We start from the raw sequence: 12,872 nt of genomic DNA, 5'->3' as shown, positions 1-12,872 counted from the left end.
AGTCGTTTTGGATGACCTTGGAAAGGACTGGATATGAATTCATATTTTCTAAAGCCAATTGAAAAATGGATCTTATGGCGAGATATGACGCTGAAGATGTGCCATACGTAACCGTATTTAATTGAAATTCCAAAAGAGAATCTGAAGGTTTTTCTCTCCACAGAATTTGTTGAAGATTTCTTTGTGGAGGATGAATTGAAACTTGCCGATACATTTTGCATATATCAGCTGAAACGACATATGTATGTTGCCTGAAACGAAGTAAGATGTGAAAGAGATCATTTTGAATGGTTGGTCCTACCATTTGTATATCATTTAAGGACCAGCCTGAAGATGAAGAACAAGAACCATCGAATACAACCCGTAATCTGGTTGTAAGTGAATCTGCCTTTAATACGCCATGATGTGGCAAAAAGAACTGTGTTGTATTATTCGAAGGGTCTACCTTGGACATGTGCCCTAACTCTTTATACTCTCTCATGAATGAAGTGTATAACTCTCGAAGCTGTGCATTCCGCTGAAGTTTACGTTCTAGACCATGAAACCTTTTAAGTGCAATTGATCTTGAGTCACCTAGTCTAGAAATAGGTTCTTTCAAGGGTATTGAGACCACGAATCGACCTTCGTTGTCTCTGTGGTGTGTAGAAGTAAACATATCTTCACAAGATTTCTCTTCTGGAGACTGAATTAAGTCAGAACACTCCTCTATTTCCCAAAAGCGAGCAAGCTGACTTTGTATGTTTAAGTTTTGTGAATAACTTGGAGAAGAACTGGATCGGTCTGAAAGAAGGGGCTTTGAAAGTGGACCACTAACTATCCAACCAAACTTAGTTTTATGAAGAAACGGACCTGAAGGTTTAAGACGAATCTGTCCTATGCATAATGTTTCCCAAAACAACTCAGCACCTATGAGAAGATCAATTTGTTTGGGAATGTGAAAATCAGGATCTGCTAATTTATGACATGTAGGTATCGAAAGAGACACTGGATCAATAGGAGCTTCAGGTACAACATCGCATATTTCTGGAGCTACCAAACAGACTAAAGGAGCAGTAAATGGAGTGATTTTAGACACAATTTGAATTTGACAAACAGCCTGAATTTTGGATTCCACCTTGAATGGCCCTGAAATCGTAATACTCGTAGGCTTCCTTGGTAGTGCAAGTTTATGGCATAAATGTAAACTAATGAAATTAGACTGGCTCCCTGGATCTAAAAGTGCTCTGCAATCATGACGATTTCCCTTTGAATCAACTACCTCTAACAAGACAGTGGATAGAAGTACCTGTTTTGAACTTAATTAAATGTAAATAGAAACTGTTGCGCATTGGTGTTAGATGTAGAAGGTTCGGAAACGTGCAACAGAGAATGATGCTTAACAGTACAATTTTTGCAATGACCAAAGTTACAATTGTTTACCTGATGCCCCCGATTTAGACAGTTAATGCACAAATTGGATTTTTTGACTAAATCGGTCCGTTCAGGCACAGACAACCTTAGAAACTTTGTACATGTATAAATTTTATGATTTGGAGCATCGCATGATGCACAAGTACGATCTGAGATGTGATAACTTCTCTGAACATGAGAATTAGATCTATTACTAGACTCTGCTGGTGGTTTAGAAGTTTTTCCCTTTACGTTTTGGCTTGAATTTGCCTCTGTATGTTTTTCCTCCATTCTTTTGAGCATTTTTGCCTTTTGTTTCAAAAATGTGAGAAAAGCTTCCAACTTAGGAGTATCATTCATGAAATCCTTTGATTCCCATTCTCTAATTGTCACTGGATCAAGTTTAGTGAATACCAAATATATAATTAAAGTATCCCATGATTCTGTAGGCTGTCCTAATGACTTTAAAGACCTTAAATGCATCCTCACATGATCTACCAAGTGGCTTAAACTCTTTAAAGATTCCTTTTTTACAGGATGAATATCGAATAAGGCCTTGGTATGTACATGCAACAATGCCCTGTTGTCAGTATATTGGTCACACAATAAATCCCAAGCTATCGGAAAATTGTCATGTGTGACCTGGATATTGGCGATAACTTCAAATGCTTCACCCTTCAAAGCTCTCTTTAGATAGTGAAATTTCTGTACATTACTAATGGAAAGGTTGCTATTTATCAAGCTATCAAAGCTATCGCGAAACTGGAGCCCTTCACCTGCCTCTCCTGAATATATTAGCAGATTTAGGGCCGGTAATCGTACTTCTGATGAGCTAGGGAATCTGCTATTTTCTGGATTGGAAACCGAGGCTGAACCTACATTATCTGTACTATTTTCCTTGACAAGACCTTGCGCTTTTGAAATAATTGAATAAAAGTCGTTTTCAAATGCCTTGCGCTTGTCATACTCGCCTTGTAAGTCTTCTTTTTTCACCGAGCATTCAATGCCTACCTGAAGCTCCGAAAATTCCGCGAGTAGACTTTCAATATCCGAAAGTCTGTTTTTTAAGACTCTATCGTCTATTGAATCGATTTGTGTCATGCATTTTTCAACGTATACCTGAAAATTTGATAGTCGCGCTTCTAAGCTACCTCGCTTGACACGTAATGTTTTTAAATGTTCCATTTTATTTATTAACAAAACAAAAACAACAAGATTTATTTAAAACTGCAAATAGAATTTAACTGAAATAAAACCGAATACTAAATATGACTGTACTATATAAATATGCGATATAATGATATTGTGTAATTATTTTTATAATATAATAAATATTATATTTAATAATATATGTAATATTATTATTTAATAGATAAGTATAGCGTAAGATAAATAAAATGAAATATGTAATTGAATTAAAATTAAAACATGTTAAAATGTCTTTAAATTGCTTTCATTGAATAATTGAAAAATGGTATAGGAAAACGGTAAATAAGGATTATATTAGCTCTGAATATTTGTATAATAGGTACCTGACTTGAGAATCTTTGTCTGTTCTCGCCTCGATGTGGTCGTTGCGATCGGCCAGTTGAAGAATCGAAGAATCCTACAATGCAGCGCTCCTCTCATGCATGATGAATCGTTGGATGACTGGGTCTAGAGCGCGCGCTTTTTCGGCTTGGCTTGGCGTCACTTCCACGAAACACAATGCTTTTAAAAGAACTAATCTTATTATTATTAATTGAACTGTAGATCTGGTTTATTACGAAGGACCAAAATTGTAGCTGACGCTTGAAGTGTTCTGTATTTACTGAATAACTATTGAAAAACACTATAAATGCTAATGTATTTATTGCTATAGTGACAACATTGTATGTAGTGTACTACCCTGAAGACGAATGAGTACTGTTGTCTTTCCCCTCAGTCGGGGTGATGATCGCACGCATCCACGATGCGCTCTGACTCAAATTAAAATTGGGGGTGAGTGGTGCGTACAATTACTTTTTTTCCTAAGAGCCACCGTTTTTGAGATACAACGATTCAAAAAGTTGTAATCGTCATAATATGCGCACACGTTTCCACACCACCTTTGAGATAGTGTACTTAGGGCTATTTTCTAACGTGATTGAAAGCTATTGAATAATTGATATTGGCAAGTGTTAAAAATGATAAAAGTTATAAAAAACGGTATGAATAAAAAAAGGAAAATTTATCCAATTGGTTCATAATTTTCAAATACTTTTGCTTCCTCTTCTCCTTGTCCTTCTTCTTCTTCTTCTTGTTCTTCTTCTTGTTGTTCATCCTGGGTGCTAGTAAATTCAATAATGACACATCGCATGACTCCTCGATAGAATCAAATGAATCCTTAATTGTTGGTAATTTAACATTAGAGCACGACCGGTTTTGACAATTCGTGCATGCTACCGAACAAAACAGTCCAACTTTTTTGCAACCACATTTAGCGCTACATCCCTTTTTACAGTTGCAAAAAATTGTGTTCAGGAGTTTTTCCGGTGCAGGTGGGAGTAAAGTTTGAATTGGTTCTAATGAACTGTCGACTAATTTCCATTCCCTATCTTTTGGATCTAGCTGATAACCAAGCCACACTTGAACTTGATAATATACCCGAAAAAGATGTTGATGAGCAGCCGCTGAGGTTGGAGGAAGACAAGATAATTGCACTTGTTTTTTATTTCGAGTATTTTTAAAGAAACATGCATATCGAAACTTATCTAAGCACGTAGTTTTTTGAGGCGCTTCATAAATAGAGAGAAGAAAGCTAATTCCGTTGGAAATAACTTCTTGTGGGTTGAGTTAGTTTTTTTTAAACTTCGGCACATTCAAGTAAAATTAGGTTTAAGACGTATTTTCACTTCGGAGTAGTACTCAAGACTAATTAATGCCTCGAGGGTGTCATCTACCTGACGGATTTAGCCACCCAGGAAGATAACGGTGTAATTTGCATAATAGTAAACAAACTAAATTTGCATAAAGTTTATTGTATATTGAAATGTTTATTAGTACTTAGCAATAAACATTTTATCCAGAAAGTTGGCTTTCATTATTATGTTCAAACCCTTCTGAGAAAAGAATAGGTAGGGTGATTAGATTAGCCGACGTACCGATAGAACGTGTTTATTCCGACAAAACCCTTCTTTACAAATTGAATAAGACCATAAGTAAGAAGAATTATTATAAGTTTAGCATAATGTACAACAAGTTAGAAAAAAGACATATTTCTCACGAGCGTAGAAGTTTGTTGCAAATCAAGCGAGGGAGAAACATGTCATTTTCTCATGTGTTGTACACTACTTTTTCTATGGTTACGGTTTTGTCAAGAGTTGAAGCTTCAAAATTAAATAATTTAGGTGCTTTTAGGTATATTATTTGCATAAATTGAAATAAAATACATATACATGTAGGTATTTATTATCCTTAAAATTTTAAATACTTTATTTTTAAAAATTCACAGTTATTTTTTAAACAGATTTGAAAGGTAATTCCTGGTAAGTTTTGCTTAAACGCATTTATTTGACAACATTGATTGTGTTTATATTGTGCATATTACCATTAAAACGGCGATCATAGTATGGAAGACCGTAGGAGAATCCGTGAGAAAAAATATTACTCACTGCAGTGGCCGACTTTTCTCACTGTGTGAGGCATTGTTCGTTTTGAATGTACGTAAGTAATGAGGGAAGTTGCATATTGTATAGCATCCATAGAAAAAATACTTTGTCATATCAATTTACTATTTTTATTGGAAATAAGCCGTAAAATTGGAATAAAAATTCTTATTATTTTTGCGTTACAGTCACTTTGTAAAGTTTTTTTTGTTGGCACTGTAATGTAATACATCTTATACATACATTGCATCCCTCGGTAGACCGCAAGCTGTATAGTAGAAACATTATCATATTTATACATATCTTATATTATTATGTGTATTATAGGTTAAGTTGACCGATAGAATATTATGTTTACTTGTATTACAGATTACAGCTTCAGTGATGTATATACGTGGTGTACTAAAATATTATGACGAAATAGAACTCTTTCAACTTTTTGAATCGTTGTATCTCAAAAACATTGGCTCTTAAGAAAAAAAGTATTAAGATATTTTTTATAGATAATTACTAATCTAATATCTAATCCACATGTTTTGTTAAAACTAATTTTATGATAAAACTTACCGTTTCGCTGAAAATCGCTAAAAACCATTAAGCGAGCGGGAGATACCCCTAAAATTACCAGGTATTGATCACGGAGAGGTAAATGGCTAATTTCACTCATACTTTATATCTTTGAAGGTGCTGAAAACGAAAATGAGGATTATATTGAATTTTAAGTGGGGAAACATTGTCAAAATCGCAATTTTAACCTAAAAATAATAAAAAAAAGAAATCAAGTTTTTTTGAGTATACCTCTCTACAACTCTGCTTAGTTTTAATATTTGTTTCTGAAATTTTTACAGTATATAGCCCTAGCATTTCTGAAGACAACGCTGTCTGATTTAAGATTTAATTCTTATTCTGATAAAGGTTATGAATTTTTCAAAGGAAAAGGTGCGGCTTTGTGCTTTGCAAAGTTTAATTGCAAAAGTTGAATGACGAAATTTAAAATTTAGCCTTTTAGTCACATTTATGTTAAAATAGAGAGTACAAAGAAGTTTTCTGGAAAGCTTTATATCAAAATGTTTTATAGAAAAAAAAAATAGTGCAACTTTTATTATCGACATTGGAAATCCCCAATATAACGGTTATTTTTCGTGATACTGACCATGAGTGGTGAATGGCTAATTTTGGTCTTAGACTATGTTTTGATCGTGATGAAAACGAAAATGAAATTTATTTTAAATTTTACGTGGAAGAATATTGTCTAAATCGCAATTTTACCATAAAAATAAAAAAACGTGAAATCACGTTTTTTTTCGTTTAACTCGCTACGTCGATTTTAATATTTTTGTCTAATGTTTGTACACTATATGTTGCTCACTTTTTTGAAGACAACGGTATCTGTTTTAAGATTTGAGTCTTATTCTATTAAAAGTTATGAATTTTTTGAAGTACAAGGTGCAGATTCGTGAATTGTAAAGTTTAATCGCAAAAATTAAGAGGCAAAATTTAAAATTTATCTTATTAATTACGTTTATGTTAAAAAATAGAGTACAAAGAAGTTTTCTAAAAGGTTGTAGTTACAAATGTTTAATAGAAAAAAATGGCGCAACTTTTAATATAGACATTATACATTCCCAAAATAACGCTTATTTTTCGAGATACTGACCCTGGAAGGTGAATGGCTAATTTTGGGCTTATTTTATGTTTTCGATGGTGCTGACAATGAAAAAGAGGTTTATTTTCAATTCTATGTGACGGAACATTGTCAAAATCGCAATTTTAACCTAAAAATGAAAAAAAAAAGAGTGAAGTCACGAATTTTTACGTTTAACTCGCTACAATTCTTCCATTCGTTCAACTCGTTCCATTTTAATATTTTTTTCTAAAATTTCTACGGCATATATTTCTTACGTTTGTGAAGACTATGAAAGTAACTGTACTCTTTCAGTCTTTTTTTTATAAAAATTATGAATTTTTAAAAATAAAAGGTGCAGATTTGTGAATTGCAGAGTTAGATCGCAAAAATTAAGCGACAAAATTTAAAATTTATCTATTTGATTACTTTTATGTTAAACCATAGAGTTCAAAGAAGTTTTATGGGGAGATTTAGGTCTAGATGTGTCATAGAAAAAATATGGTACAACTTTTAATTTTAAGAAAAACGAGGTTTAACTTTTTTTTATTTTTAGGGCAAAATTGCGATTTTGACAATTTTCTCCCAACTAAAATTCAAAATAAGCTTGATTTTCGTTTTCAGCACCATCAAAAACATAAAGTAACACCAAAATTAGCCATTCACCAACAATGATCAGTATCTCAAAAAATTAGCGTTATTTTGGGGATTTATAACGTAGATATTAAACGTTGCACCAATTGATTTCCTGTGTATTCCTGTGTAGTGGTTTGAATTCTCTCGCTTGATATTTGACTTTGGAGAAAAGTTCTCTAGATACTTGGCGGTGAGCATGTTCCTCTAGTTGTTTACATATGCTTTTTATATAATTATTTTTGTCCCTTCTGCACAAGTGTTTTATAGTTGTATTTATGGTGCTTATCTCTATTTCTTTTTGTATTGAATTTGACGTGCCGTTTCTAAGTTTTCGTCTTTCTTCTACAAGGTTGAGAGTTTCTTCAGTCCTCCAATGTTTTTTCCTATCTATTTTTTCTTTGGGATTTGTGTTGTTGACGGCTTCGGTGATCAACTTCTTTGCGTATTCCCACATTTTCTCAGGGTCTTCGGTAGTCACTGGTAGGTCAGCTTTTGCTAGTGCCTCTCTTAACTTTTCCGGGTGTTTTGGAACCAATTTTTGTCTTTTTTTTTGCAATTGTTTTACTGTGCAACTTAATGCGAAATTCCGCTTGCAGCATTTTATGGTCCGAACCACAGTCTGCAGCTGGTTTTTTATTCACATTGGTTACAGAGCTCCTCCATCGTTTAATGATAAGAATATAATCTATTTGGTTCTTGTATCGTCCTCCAGGCGAAGACCATGTTGATAATCTTCGCGGATGATGTTTAAACATTGTGTTTACTATACTGAGTTCCATATGGATGGCAAATTAAAGCAACCGTTCACCTCTGTCATTTCGCTCGCCTAAACCATGCTCACCTATCGTTCCTTTCAAATGTTCGTCTACTTTAGTTTTTCCTATTTTTGCGTTCCAATCTCTTATTATCACCATTGGTTCTTTCTTAGGTATATTAGAGATGGTATATAAAACCATCGTTAGATCATTAAATATGTAAGTGAACCCTATAGCATGTCGGACAAGTGGGCATCAGGGGTGATTAATCTTAGTCAAGTTGCAAAAGTAATAATAAAATAGCAAGATTTGACAACTATTATTAAAATAACCACGCATAGCTTGCCGAATAATTTTATTATAAAAAGTTACAGAAAAAGAAGGACACATTTTAACAGATAAAAATAATATCTTAGTGACTATTTTAAAAACACTCCAAGCGCCAGAGCATTTAGGCAACTATTTCGTCCTAACTGTGAGGCCACCCCGGTTTGAAAAATTTTCTGAATCGGTTTCTTTGCGGATTCTTGTTAAAAAATGTCTCATTGAAACAAATCAGAAGGATACCAGGCGAAAAATTCGAAAACTATACTCTTCTGTTCCGGAAAAGTTTCCGGACCAAACTTCGAAGGACCAATTTTAGTTTATCTAGATAAAAGCGTTCTAGAGCTATTTAAAAAAAAACTAATGAAAATACGCCATATTCAAAGAGCTCTAGCTCCTTTAGGAAGCATTTTTGGACTAGGTGATTCGGATTAAACCCTAAAATTTAGAGCCCAGAAATCTACAGTTAAAATATTTCCAAATATTAACGAAACACCCTGTACATGACAGCGTTATAAAACATCTTAAAGTTTATTTGTTTTACAAACTTTTCCAATTTCCCATATTACCGACTGTCTATATAGCAATTTATCTTAAGTTGCCATATTTCATCATCACAAACAAATTTATAGCTATAAAAGTCAGATCAGTGAGATTTTTTTTGAAAAGCTTCCATTCGTTATTCTAAAAGAATTACCTTTGTTTTTATCCTTTCGGGAGAGGTTTTTCCTCTCCAATAAATTGTTAAAGTCATTTATCAATTTAATTGACGATGGTTTCCCGCATATATAAGGAATTAAAGAATCCATTCCGCTGATGAGAAAGTTCTGGAAGACGATTTGCACTTTCTTGGCCCCTATAAAAATTATGGCTGCTTTTAGTAACAGCCAAACAGATGGATTTTTGCAAAAAATTCTCATATCTTTTAGATAAATGCAAGACTTACAGACTGTCATTAGTCAAACCTTTTGGTTAATATTATTTTATAAAATTATAAGTACCGTTTAATATTTTATAATAACAAGAATATAAAAATATAAAATATATGGGAAAATCGCAATAGTTGGTTGTATATGTATACCATAGTTTAAAAAACTCATACAGAAGTAAACACTTCAAATTGTATTCTGGTATAAAATCTTTTATTAAAAGCTATTTATAAAAAGTCATCCAAATGGATTGCAAAACGTTTTCGTTCTAATTCCTAACATCTTCAGTGCCTAGAATGAAGTATTTCCACATTAGATTAAAGCAAAAAAAAAAAATTGTGACTGTTAGAAAGAAAAAACGTGTGGGAATACTTACATTCTGCAGAGTAGTTTGAAACTAGCACACTCTTTAAAGTGGTAACCCCATAATATATGGTTTACACATTATATATTAATAGAATATGTTGACTACAAGTCGATGTTGTTAGATATAATATAATACATGCCTAAAAGGGCAATGCATGTGAAATAACATTTAACGTTAATTTACTCTCAATGCAGTTCCAGGAAAACTTTGAGGTGACACACAATTCTTGAGCTGACAGAACCGACACCTGTCTTACCCCTTGCTTTATTATTCATTTGTCCGGGTAGTTCACCCTCGTGCTCATTTCTTGCAGTACACCGGTCGTAATGGAGCCTTATTGTTCCAATATATTTGCCTGATACTCCGTAGTATTTCAGTATATTTCACATCATGTTGGGGTTAATTGAATCAAAGGCCTTATCAAACTCTAAAGTTATTAAAAAAATCTCCTTTTTCTTTCGTTACCTTTTGTAAAATTATTCTTAAAGTGTTTACATGATCTATACAAGAGCTGTTCTGCCAAAATCCAGCTTGGTTTATTTTAAGTTCTGCAAGGTTAAAAGTCTAGATTTCCATATTATTGTTTGACGTATACCGCAGCTTGATGATGGCTTTCAACCAAAACCATTTTAGAGAAACTTTTGTTGTTTGATGGTTTTCCAGTTAAATATTGTAGATTAATTATTAAAAATTTCAAGATAAACAAACTTTGAGCCATAAAATTTGTAAAAGTTTAATTAGACGTTATAGTGAAGCAAAGGGTACACCAGTGTTTCAGTAGCAAAAGCAAACGATTTGATGGTAAAGTTGCTAGTTGCTAGTTGCCTCACGCATCATTGCTTGACTCCCGTCCAATTGTATTAATATTTTCCACTCTCTTCTGTTCCTTGCAACATTTTTTGCTTCATTCCATATTAAATTAACTTGTTCAAGTTTTTTTCTATCGTTATTTCCATGTGGCTAGTAGTCTTCCTTGGTTTCTTTTACCTGGTAGACTGTAGTGTAAAGCTTGTCCCGTTATATTTGACAGGGGTTTTCGTAATCTGTAACCTATCCACCTCAATTTCCGCTTCTTTATTGGGAGTTCTGTATTTTTCCTTGTTCGTTATTCGTCACAGTTCTTCGTTTGTGATATTATTTTACCAAAAAATTTTAATATTATTCATATATTTATAGGCATCTGTACACAAAGGACTGCATTTTTAGAAAAAGGTTTTTTTATATTTCCATGTTTCGGATCCATATACTAATAGTGATTTCACATTGGTCTGGAAGTGTAGTAGTTTCGTTTTTTTAATAATACACATAATGAAAGCCATAACTTACGTTATGTGTTGAAGGTGCTTTGTGATTAGCGTATTCCCCTTGATATGTCTTTCCATGCCACCTGTTGCATTTACTAGACTGACCAGATATTAGCAGAACTCTTCTACTTATTCTATTTGCTTGTGTTCCGGCACTGATTTTTTGTTTGAGAATATTTTCGTTTTCTTAGCGTTTAACTCTAATCCAACAGTTTTTCCTATGTCATTTGACATCCTATGTCATCTGACATGTCAGATGAGTTTAAAAGTTCGCGGTGTTGTTATAATAGTGGACATATCTGAAACTAATTTTATCATCTACTGGTTACATGGATGCGTTTAGCTATGTTGGGTTTTGTCATCGTATTCTTCATCGCTCAATATAGGGGAGAGGCTTGTACCTTGGGCCAGCTTGTACCATGGGCCACCCCATTTCCCTTTTTTTTTTCGCGCGAACTGACTGTGTTTCTTATCTCAAGTTCTTCTACAATCGTCGTCATTCTATAGTTAGTTGTTGAACATGATTAGAAACCATTTGCGGCTATCGTTAAAATATAGTGATTTATTTTGTGACAAGTAACTATTTATAGGATAGAAAATTTTCTTTTTTAATTTTTGTGTTAACAGATTCGTAAATTAAATCACAGGGTGTGTATGCTTATACTAACAGGTAGTTAAACAACATAGTGAGAAATATAACAAAATACCGCTATATAACCACTATATAATACCGCAAAATAACTTGGACCGCTATCACGTCTTGTACGTTGTGCCGCGCCGTACAAAATTAATGGGAAAAAAGAAGACACATTTTAATCTTGCACGAGTAAAAGCTGTAACTCCCTATTTAAAGGTCCATTATCTGAAGAGAATTCTGAACAGCAACAAATTTCCTGGCCCTAGTGATCAACAATTTAACACTGATATTGAAGATGTCTTGCTAAAACTTAAAGCACATGAGTACATGTGTTTGACTAAGATTGTGAGAGGTTCAATGTTGAATAACACAATTTTTTGTATATATATTTTTAAACGTTTACGGGTGGTTCAACGTACAAGACTACGTGGCTCAAGGTACAGTACTGGTTTGTACCTTGGACCAAATTAACTCTAATCAATAAAATTCTAAAAAATGTGTTTGGTTTTGTTTTATTAAAATAAACGTTTAATATAGTATACTATGGTGTGTAAACTACAAGTTAGTTCAGAAAGTTTTCCTTGAAATTTAAAAACTAAAAAATAATTGAGCTTTGAAAAAATCCGGTTCAAGGTACAAGCCTCTCCCCTAAGCATTGAAAACGAAAAATCGATAATTTTTGACATATCGTGTTTTGAGTTAGTACCACAGAAATTTCATACATAGACAAATATTTCTAGCATTTCAAGCAAGTATTTGCGATTTTTTAAGTTTGATAGAATTATTTTATTTTTAAATTAAATAAACATATTCAGTATAATTCATAGATCATTCAAGAAAAAATTCAAGGAAAAATATTGAAAAATAAGACATCTGTGCCAAATTTTTAAAGACACCTCAAAAAACAATGAATTTTGCGGTGGACATCAGAGCTCATCATTGGATCATGATAAAAAAAATTCAAAAATATTTTATTAGCTTATGAGATTTTCGCGGTAACGCTGTCAAGTTTTTTTAGTTTTATCGAATTTTAATTTTCGATATTACTCAGAAGTCAAAACAACGAATTTTTTTTGCAAAAAGGGTGAAAATCAACATATTTATTATTAAACAAAAAATAAGCATAAAACAAGAAATATCCCGACAGCGTTACCTCAAGGAATATCTAAAGAAATATATACAAAATTTAAGGTGGGTTGGTCAAGCAGATTTGAATAACAATGTCTACAGCCTTAGTATTGCAAAAGTATTGCCAACTTTTATTTTAAATTTTTTTTGTCT

General features: G+C 33.0%; 1 protein-coding gene across 1 annotated transcript; it reads right to left on the bottom strand.

The window, feature by feature from the left end:
- Nucleotides 1-1,296: 1,296 nt before the first annotated feature.
- Nucleotides 1,297-2,574, bottom strand: LOC126883756 (uncharacterized). The gene has a single exon (XM_050649421.1). The coding sequence runs from the start codon at nt 2,572-2,574 to the stop codon at nt 1,297-1,299; it is 1,278 nt and encodes a 425-aa protein (XP_050505378.1).
- Between the last annotated feature and the right edge of the window lie 10,298 nt (nt 2,575-12,872).

Source organism: Diabrotica virgifera, chromosome 4 (genome assembly GCF_917563875.1).
Source record: "Diabrotica virgifera virgifera chromosome 4, PGI_DIABVI_V3a".
Lineage (NCBI taxonomy): Eukaryota > Metazoa > Arthropoda > Insecta > Coleoptera > Chrysomelidae > Diabrotica > Diabrotica virgifera.
The sequence above is the reverse complement of the archived record's forward strand: the minus strand, read 5'-3'. Positions and strand labels throughout refer to the sequence as shown.